The 10,519-nt window shown below is 40.7% G+C and overlaps 2 protein-coding genes across 2 annotated transcripts; one reads left to right on the top strand and one right to left on the bottom strand.

The window, feature by feature from the left end:
* Positions 1-881: 881 nt before the first annotated feature.
* LOC144639406 (adenosine receptor A2a-like) lies at positions 882-1,982 on the top strand. The gene has a single exon (XM_078498726.1). The coding sequence runs from the start codon at positions 1,033-1,035 to the stop codon at positions 1,933-1,935; it is 903 nt and encodes a 300-aa protein (XP_078354852.1). The 5' UTR covers positions 882-1,032; the 3' UTR covers positions 1,936-1,982.
* A 3,329-nt stretch (positions 1,983-5,311) lies between these two features.
* Positions 5,312-9,844, bottom strand: LOC144638575 (D-inositol 3-phosphate glycosyltransferase-like). The gene is made up of 3 exons (XM_078497766.1): positions 9,718-9,844; positions 7,666-7,751; positions 5,312-6,990 (listed from the first exon to the last, which is right to left on the bottom strand). The coding sequence occupies exons 2-3, from the start codon at positions 7,681-7,683 to the stop codon at positions 5,842-5,844; spliced, it is 1,167 nt and encodes a 388-aa protein (XP_078353892.1). The 5' UTR covers positions 7,684-7,751; positions 9,718-9,844; the 3' UTR covers positions 5,312-5,841.
* Positions 9,845-10,519: the final 675 nt, after the last annotated feature.

The following is a 10,519-nucleotide window of genomic DNA, read 5'->3' as shown; positions in this document are numbered from 1 at the left end:
AACCGTAATTACGCCGGGTTTATTACGTAGGTTTTTTCCTATAAATTTACTGGCGATAAAGCACGTTGCCGAAATAATCGGAGGGTTATAAAATAAAAAACCCCTTTCTGGCTGGCTGGTATATAAGGATAGCCCTTGGCTGAAAGATTGTCCTCACAATTTCACACCCTCGAGCTTCGCTTCTCGGCCACTTTCATTTTTCGACAATCTTTCGCCTCGGGCATATCCTCCAAATACCAGCCGCCTAAAGGGGTTTATTTACTAAATATTGGCCGATGGTTAGGCAATTCGTAAAATTCCACCCAAAAATTCATTGCAAAATGTTTTACAAATTTCACGCAAGTAAGATCCTAGCGGTGTGCAGGACGCGTGTCACATATGAACCTAGTAAATGGCTTTGCTCACCATATGAGTCTTTCCGTACCTCAGCCGATAAAGCGGAGGTCGGTGTTTGGGATCAGATGTCATGGGTTCGATTCCCGTCGGAGACTTATAGACCTTTTTCTTTGTCCTACGTTCGTAAAACGATGAACATTACCTTTTTCCCATTTCGCTATCGAGCTTAAAATTTACCATCCTCCTTCTTTGTTTATCTTCACGGAAGTACTTCTTCAATTTGGGAACGACGATGAGAGATTTCGTTTTTCCTTCCCCCCCCCCCCTCTGTATCTTCATACCGGTAAATCGAAACTATTGCAAACAGTAATGGATATTTCATTCCGTAGTTTTAGGCAGCACACGATTACTTCAAAGTATAGTACAGCCAGATGATAAGAAAAACAACTAATCCGTTAATAGATATGACAAGATCACATGCTTGTTACCTGATCAGTTGGTAGTAAATTACCTTTCATTTATAAAGAATAATCTTCCTGTACAGATATTTTCACTTGTAGTTTCATGTGCCCTTCAACAGAACTCGGCTTCTTTGTTTTGTTGCTTAATTTTTCACCCGCTACACGGTCTGAGAAAATTGAGAGCCGTGAACATTTTACCTTTTAAACAGATTTACACTGTCTTAAAGTATCAACAATGGTTAACCCTTTGGAAAACAGCAAGAACCTTACGAACTCCTCTGCAAGCGATTGCTACCTTCCGTTGGTTCATGCCATTGCGCTGATGACCACAAATTCTCTCACAGCCGTCTTGGGGACGTTCGGAAATATTCTGGTATGCGTGGCAGTTGCTACCAACTCTCGTCTTCGCCGATGTTCAAACTTCATTCTCGTCAGTTTGGCGATTGCTGATTTGATCGTAACTATGGTGTGCGCTCCTCTACTTGTAGCTATGGTCTGCAAGATAGCGCTCACTCATGACTGTCCAAACCACCTGGAACTTGCCTACTCCATTGCCGGTCATCTGTCGTGCTCCTCGTCAATTTTGCACCTTGCGGGGATCAGCATTGATCGTTTCCTTGCTGTAATTTTTCCTCTGCGTTATGGCAGCATCATGAAAAAGTATGGCTTGAAAACTATACTAGTAACCGTATGGTTTCTAGCAGTTGCCATCGTTAGCCTTCGCGTGCCCTTCTTGGAAGAAACAACCTTTTTCGCCCTTGTAATGTTTGTTGCTAGCTATGCCACTATTGCCGTGTCTTACTTGTTGATCGTAATTTTTCTAATCAAGGAAAGACTGGCGAAAAAGCATTTAACAGCAAGACGTTCAGCTCCTGTTAATTTCCAAGTTGAATGTCGTGTTTCGTTCACCCTGGCGATTGTAATCGGCATCTTCAGCGCTTGTTGGTTCCCGCTGATTATTTCATTTTTCGCTACAGGGCATTCTCTTGTAAAGCTGCATGGTCCTGCATTCCTGTGGATTAGAACTCTGGCTTTGTCAAACTCGGCCATGAACCTACTTATTTATAGTTGGAGGATACGCGACTTTCGGAATGCGTATGTGGTGATCTGCCGAAAGATAGTTGGTTGTACTTGTTAGGACTGAGTCATGCGCGCTGTGGTTTATAAGCGGAACATTTTAAAATTTATAATTAACAATTAGATGACAAGCTCGAGGTTTCTACCGGCTGGTATCAAAAGCAGGTAAAAACCGAGAACGAGCCGCCTAATGTTTTAGCATAACCCAGCTACCGATCTATTAAACACAACATAACATAACTTTATTATTTCTATAGCGCAAAATCCATGCATATATGATGTAATGCGCTTTACCGTGAAATAGTTATCTAGTATTACAACAATAATGTACTTATAAAAATTATTCATATATATATATATATATATACCTATAAAAAACCATGTAATTGAAATCGCTTAAAAACTTAAATAAAAAAGATTAAAGCCCCCAATACACATTTCGCCCCTGTCTATCTTATATAAAATCTATGTTAAAAACACTACGAACACAAATTATATGCTAATTTAAAAAAATGAGTTTTAAGCTGTGACTTAAAACTTTTTAAATTGTCCAAAGCTCTCAGATCATCTGGGAGGGCGTTCCACAAAGTTGGTGCAGCGGCAAGGAGGCCCTGTCTCCTGTTGTCTTCTTCATTTTGCGTGGCTGATCGAGCAGAAAGTGCTTTGTATTTGAACGAAGCATATAATTGACTTTGGCTTGAGTCTTATAACTGATTATATGTGGGGACACTACCTGAATAGCCTTGAAGGAAAATATTTAAATTATACGGTATAACAGGTAGCCATGCAGTCTTTCATAACCGGAGAAATGGCCGAAACGCGGGGTATTCGAGATTAGTCTTGCGGCAGCGTTTTGTACCCGTTGCAACATGTTAATGTAACTGGCTGGTAAATCGTACAGCAGACTGTTACAGTAATCTAGACGTCCAATTACTAATGCAAGGACTATGTTTGTGCACTCAAAATATAGCTAGAGTTGATTTTTTTGAATGTTTTGTTGATAAATCCGCAACTGCGCGCGCACCAAAGCCGTCTAATAACAATTAACGGTGGCTCGAGGTTCTTGGCTGATAGTTGGCGAGGGGCGAAGCCCGGTCACTATCAAAAGCCGGTAGAAACCGAGAGCGAGCCGTCTAATTGTGTTAGCAACTCACTGACCGATCTATTAAACACAAGATATAGCTAGAGTTGATTTATTGAAGGTTTTGATTGATAAAATTCAGCGAAGACTAAGCGCGCGCTCCGAGAGCCTTCTACGGATCGATAGTAGGCACCTGTTTAGCCAATCACATTGCGCGATTACCAATAGTAGGTCAGTGTGGTTATGCTAACGATCGATAGAAGGCACCTATGTAGCCAATCAGATTGCGCGATTTACAATAGACGGCAGCTGGGTTATGCTAATAACAGACATTTCCATATGGAAAAGTCACTTTGCCAGGGAAGTTGCTTGACGTGCTCCGTATATACGACAGGAGACCGGCTATGGTAAAAAATTGTCCCGAACATGAACTATATGAAATTTAGAATATAGCCGCTGTATACGCGCGATGGAATTCTAGCGGGCATTATTTTTTATAGAACATAGCTGAAAACTATAGAAGCCCGGTACCCCGGATGTGCGAATTGTTTGTCGAATTTCGCTGAACGACTTCGTCGACTTCGCCTCTATTCTCTTGTTTTGTTGTTTAAATGATGCTTTAAAGCAGCAAGTTTTTATCAGAAACGTTTTACTTGCTTAAATGGAAGTAAGACAGTGCCAACGGAAGCGACAGATGAAGAAAGAATCGTTGAAATTTGTTGTTTTTCTTTGGAGTTGTGTACGCCACTATTTTGCCGTGAACTGCCCGAAATTGTTTGGAAATTATTTGGCAAAACAAGCCGGACTCTAGAAACGCTTTGAGGTAAGAAACCTTTTTTTAGCCACAATCTGAAGACAGAACACTCCACTTTTGTTCTTTTTAAATGGAAATTAGAGGCGAATTTGAAAAACTTGCTGCGAAACGAACGCATGAAAATTTTTCATCTGAATGAAATTGAAGTAGGCTTTACCAAACTCGAATGCGTAAATATTTCAACTAGTTTTGTCGGCTTTGTGAGAATCTTTTGGTAGTCGGAGAAAGGACTATAAATAGGAAATATGAATGAAATGGTATCTTGGCTTATTTATAAAGAAGCCGCCAAAGAAAATAATAAACTAAACTTTCACTAATACCGATGTTGCGTGCGTTTGTAAATGCCGTGAGCGGCCGCGAGTCTTGTAAGTTTTGTGCACTTTCTAATGCTATATTCTAAACCCACTAGAAGATGGTTTTCCTATGTCCTATAAGAAAATAATGCACTTTTGAGGTCTAGAAAAGCAGCTGAATGCCCTCGCCTGACGGCTCGGGCATCCACTAGCAGCTTTTCTAGACCTCAAGCGTGCATTATTTTCTTATAGAACATGGAAAACCATCTTCTAGTAGGTAATTAAAAATGATTTAGTAGCAGTCGAGCCTCTTCTCACGGGCACCTCTATAATGACTATAATACGGACACCTCACTATTATCAGAGTCAGTTCACTCGGTCCGAAAGGGAGAATAGTTCAGTAAACTCTACCTCTGTAATACGGACACCTCCATAATAGGAAGGCTCATCCCTGTATCTCTAGTGTCCGTATCAAAGAGGTTCAACTTTACTTTAAATATTATAATCTTCCCAAATGTTTTCCTGTATATTTTTCAGTTTGTCAATAAATTGTTTCCTCCTCGTGGCACAACTAAAACTTTGACCTTGTCATGCTATTTCATTTTCCAATCTTCGGTTTGTCGGGTAAGTTTTCGGTCATTTTCATTGGTCCATGCAGAGCCCGGGAACAGCCATGCACGTGTTTCTCTCACTAAGACATCATCACTAAAATGGGGTCATATATATAAATGCGTGCAATTGTCCGTGAGAGATGCATCACCTGGTCTACTTTAGGCAATCATTGCATTGGTGGATATTATAGAGATATTTGTTTACATTGGCGTTGTCTAAACTCCTCATTAATTACCGCAGATTTATCGAAAAAAAAAATTGTCTGGCAAAGTCTTAGTAACTTGGTACAGTAAAAGTAGTAAATATAAGAGTAACACCATGGAAATTTAAATTGACAATGTCCGTTTTTATACTAGAGACGAGTTACCCGTCTGGACGAGCTTCGGCAAAAATTTTGTTGCTCGTCTGGTTATGCGTCTCTAGTATAAAGACGGGCACAAGACGAAGTTACCTGTCTAGACGAGCTACTTTTCGAAATGCGTCTTGAAAGACGGATAACGTAAGGAAGCTCGTCTAGACGGGTAACTCGTCTTGTGCCCGTCTTTATACTAGAGACGCATAACCAGACTAGCAACAAAATTTTTGCCGAAGCTCGTCTAAACGGGTAACTCGTCTCAAGTATAAAAACGGCCAATAACTGTTAGAAAACGTCCATTTTACCAGGCATTTGTATGGCTGGGTAGCAAATTTAAAGTAATCCACCCTGGCATGCAACAGATTTAGTTCACGTTTGCCTGAAAACGTAACACACAGACAACAAGTCTTCTTTCTCTGATCAGTAAACGCTTTGTTCTCAAGCCTGTAACAACATGTATGTAGCTACAGAAGCACACTTGCGGTCCATGGTCTAATCTGTGACAGGAGCGAATGCAATAATTGGCCCCTGGCTTTGATTGGTGTATTCTTTGCAAATAAGCAAAATAATTAAAAAGGCTGGCGTCTTTGCATTCAGCTATTGGAGTAAAACTAATCAAATATTATAAAGCTTCCAACCGAAAAAACTAACTACAACTCTGTAGGTTTTGGCAACAATCACTGTTGTGTCTGCATAAAATGCGTCGAAACTAAGACCAATGTGACATCATCGACAAACAGATGTAAGAGTGAGTCAATAATGTCGTATAACTAGATAATCCTTAAGCAATCACATGAAGCTCAGTTGATAGTTTACGTGAGATGGCGTATTTTCTCTACTAGAGCTGCACATTGCTCTTGCCACTTAAACTTTCGATGATAGTATGACCGCAGCTCGCGAGCTTCTTCCAGTCGTACCGGCCTTGGTTTCTTTCTGACACGCTTGATAGCTTTACCCCATTCCTCGGGATCGTCCGATTCCACCACGTAGCATGATCCAAACGGGATCTCCCCTAGAGCTTTTCCAAATCCCGAGTTATCACTCACAAGAATCGGAAGGCCAGCTGAAAGAGCTTCAAGGGCGGAGAGGCCAAACCCTTCCGTTCGTGATGGCATAATGGCAAGATCTGCCTCACAGAACAAACGGGCCAACGTCTCGCGGCTTTCTTTAAAGCCGCGTACAAGTAGCTGAGCCCGGTCAATGCCACATTTGAGTAAGCTGTCTTTCACTTCTTCTTCTTTTCCTTTTGGCGCGCCGACGAAAAGAAGTTTGAAACTCTTGTCGTTTAAAGTTGCTACGGCTCGAGCAGCAATGTCGTACCCCTTCAGCTCAAAATCTTCATAGTCGCCACGACCAAATACTAACGTATGGAATGTATCTCTTTCCTCGCTGGCTTGTGGTAGCTCACTAAACTCGCTGAAAATACCTGGTGTAAGGTTGAACACGGCTTGATCTTTACTGTACGGACGGAGGGCGACTTTAATATCATCAGAGAGTTTTGGTCCAATGCCTACAACGACATCAGCATTTTGGCACAAGTCTACTTCAAGCTGGTGCTTGCGTTCGCCTTTCGGTATTGCTTCCTCGCTTTTTTTAAACATTGCGAGGTGTTCACTGGCTGTATGTACAATGTGAACCCGTTTGCATCCCCGTTTTTTTGCTATCATGTTTGCTGGCGGACCTAGCTTCTGGCCGTGGCCTATGACAACGTTAATATCGAGATCGCCAGGCGGGAAGCTCAGCGACATGATGGGGTCAATTCCAGGCATCTCGTCTGCAGCAGCAAGATGTACGTTATGTTCTAGAGCTGCTTGCTTCTCCTTTTGATCGTGCTCTGGTACTATAAGGGTCACTGACACATTAGGCTGCTGAGCCAGCCCTTTGCACAGTTCCCTGTTTAGAGTAGATATGCCACCCTTTGATGACCACCATTCGTCCGCCAAAGGAGAAATCTTTAACGTCTGTTTAAAAGGAAAAAAAGAGTTTATTTGTTGTTTGGAATTTACAGAAAAGAAAAGAGAAATAGCTGCTATAATCGGTTAACAATTGGTTGTTCAACCGTGCATGCTTCATGTTTTATTTGGATGCGTGTTATAAGACAATGAAAAGGAGTACAGTATCTTTGGCCCTCAGCCAGTTAAAGCCTGAGTGAATGTCCTCTTCTTGACGGCTCCAAAGGTGCTCAAAAGGCTGGGGGAGGGGGACGAAGTAAGGACAGACACTTTCTTGATCGATAATGGGGGAAGGGAAGGGTGTGGGTGGTTTTGGTGGCCCAAATACAGAAATTAGAGGGGTGAAAATATACTTTTGGTCTTATTGAACCTTATTTGTTTAGGCATTAGGAGGTCGAGGAGGGTGGGGGTGGTCCCAAGATTCGCCACTGGTTTCCTTACTGGCATTCCCAGTTGGACCGTGACTGATGAGTGGCTATACGTCACAACTCATTGTGTTGCAAAAAGGAAGCACTATCGTAGGCATTATACTTGTTAAAACTGAATTAAAATTGTTTGTGGCAATTAAAGTTTTTCAAGAATATCTAGCTAGGTCTAAGAGAAACATCTTGGACTTGAACATCGAGAATACCCTGAGAACGAGCTTGGCCGGTATGTTGAATGCAATGCAACTGTTTTATTTACCTCAGGTTCTTCACTCATGGCGAGGGTCTTTCTTATTGGAGTTTCGTTGAATTTTTCTTTCCTGAATCACTAAATACCACTCTAACCTGAAAAAAGAAAGAAATCTATTACTAAAAGTAGCCTGTGTGGTAAGATGGTAAAGCAAATAGTTTTGGTGCCGAAGGAATGGAGGCTTGCAATTGAATCGACTTATAGAATACAAAAACATCGATTTTCTCAACTAAGGTGATTTCCGGCTTCTTGGTCATTCGCCGTGAGTTCACAGTCGACCGTCGTTTTTTTGCAATCACTATCTAGACAATATTTGAACGCTGTTGAACCTTATCGAACTTATCGAGCCCAATCGAACGCAATCGAAAGTTCGATTGCTTACTGTTTTTGTGAGAGTTCGATTGTGTTCGATTACCGAACTCAGTCGAACCCAATCGCGTGATTGGGTTCGATTAAGTTCGATCGAGTTCGATTAATTCGCACATTCGATTTGGTTCGAATAGTTACGCCGGGTCATTTGACAGAGGATTATGACTCGAAGATTTCCGAAACTTTTCGAAACTCACTCAAGACCACACAACTATGAGCAGGTTGACGAAAAAACAGAGACAAACTGCAAAAGAAGCCAGGTAATTTGGTTTGTCAGCTTGAACTTGCTCGCGATTTATAGTTAACAACTAAAACTTGTATCATCCCTATTAAATGCTTTCAAGGCAAAATTAAAAGCTACTGAGAAAATATTAGAAAACTTTATTTGGATGGAAAATGACGGTATTTTGAGCTACCTAAAATGCGTACACAAAGCGACACAAAGCGTAAGCTTTGTGACATTTTGACCTCGTTTATATTCTCAGACTGAGTGCTTTTGTAAACGATCGAATGCTGCGAACACTTCAGTCCTCGAAATAATAATAAAAAAACTTCTTTTGGGGAAATTTTTGCTGCCGGACGCTTATAAAACAAAAAATGGAATTGTAAAATAATACGTTGATCTCTCTTGCCGAGGTTGGATTAAAATACAGTTAAACTATAAAGAAAGGAAATAGAATAAATAGTTTATTAGTTCAATGTATCAGTTACGGCACTCAGTATTTTTGATAAGACAAGAAAGAAAGAAAATTGAGATATTTCTTTTCTTCGACGACCCAGTGAAAGTTAATTGGGGGCGATAGACATGATAGAAATTAAGTCATAGTAAACGGACGAAATCGACGTGACAAAAGTTTACAAAACTTTTGTGACAGATACATTTCATTCAAAACCTTATTTACATGAACGCCAAACGCGCGGTGCTTTATGCTAATAGAAATATAGTTATTGGACTACTTTGACTTTCAGCCACAAAATTCTGTGCCAGATGAATTGAGACGGCAATACATTGATAGTATATTACTGTCTACAAAAGTATTAGAAAGAAAGCTGATAATGATGACTTCAAAATGCATAACATGGCAGTGACCTCAAGGATTACAAAAGCTTCCGGCTTTCTTAGAAATCCGACTTCAAATTTTAAGAAATTTCCAAGTAGGCTTACTTATAAATCCGACTTCAAATTTTAAAGAAATTTCAAACTACGGTTCTACTACGGTAGAGAAGTTAACATTGTAGAGAGGATAACAACTTTACATATAGTGTGAGATTCGTCGAGAAGCTAAAGGTCATTTTGTCTTCAGAGCCAACGAGATCATGCTACACTATAATAAGTGTAGCATGCACCGGGAGCGATAACAATGTTCGAGATATTCCTGCCGTCTCAGTCTATATAGAGCCACATGTAGTTGTATTAAAGCCACAGAATCAATTGATCAAAGGCCAGCAGTACATGGCTTGAATACGTTCAGTGGTGAACGGATTTGTATCGTTCGCAGGCATACAGCAGAATCGAGATACAGGTTCGTTGTCTAAGAATCGAATCTTAGCTTCTTGGAACCAGTCTTGATTTTGTTGAGTCTTAAGTCACGATCAACGCTCTTCTGAATCAACTTTAGGTCAAGGTGAAACAACGGTGTTTGTAATTCACGAATGTTCTCTTTAGATAAGCAGTTGAAATGATAAACTTACTAGGAAGGTTTAGCTCAGTCGCATCCACCATAAACTTGTCTTCTTCTGTCGATCGTCCTGTTTGAAATGTCGCTGACAATGCGCTTCACTGTTGCAGAGTGTGACGTCATCAATCAAAGGGTACGCATATGCATGTTTGCTTTAAAATGCCTTCAAAATGTTTGCTGGATAATTTCTTTGACAAGGAAAGCCGGCGGAAAGTAGCCGATAATTAGACTTATAGACTTGTAGAATCTCAGATCTTAGTGACAAGGAAACTCACCTGCGCGGAACAAATCAAAACTATATGCAAATATAACTTACTTATAGTGGGGTCAGTAACTACAACAAAGGCAATTGAGACAATGGAGTGTGGAGTGAATCTTTTATGTTAATGACTAACATAGGTCAACATACAGTGTAGTCTGTTTTTGAAATGTATTTCGCTTTTGTTTTAATGTAAGAGAACTCTTGAAAGATTCAATTTCGAAGATCTCTTGTTGACTATTGATTTGATTTCGAAAGTGGTAAGTACACTGTTATGTGGGAGGGGTCGTACTGCCACCCAAAGGGGTATGGGGGTGGGTGGGGGGAGGTTGTAGCGCTTACTTATCTGAGCCCAATGTGTGGTGATAAACGTTTGATCAAGGATTTATGCTGACTACCAGGCTAGACAGCAAGCAATCAGACCTAGCAAGGCATAACATCACAAACTTCCTTCGTCTCCACTTCTGTGCTCCACTTTGAATTTAAATATTTTAACACGGGCTTAAGATTTAAACCTTAAGCACAAGCGAAAGAGAAGAAAAAAGGGGGGTGTGGG

Source organism: Oculina patagonica, chromosome 14 (genome assembly GCF_052425735.1).
Source record: "Oculina patagonica isolate OP01 chromosome 14, crgOcupat, whole genome shotgun sequence".
Classification (NCBI taxonomy): domain Eukaryota; kingdom Metazoa; phylum Cnidaria; class Anthozoa; order Scleractinia; family Oculinidae; genus Oculina; species Oculina patagonica.
This window is presented reverse-complemented; position numbering and strand designations above follow the sequence as displayed.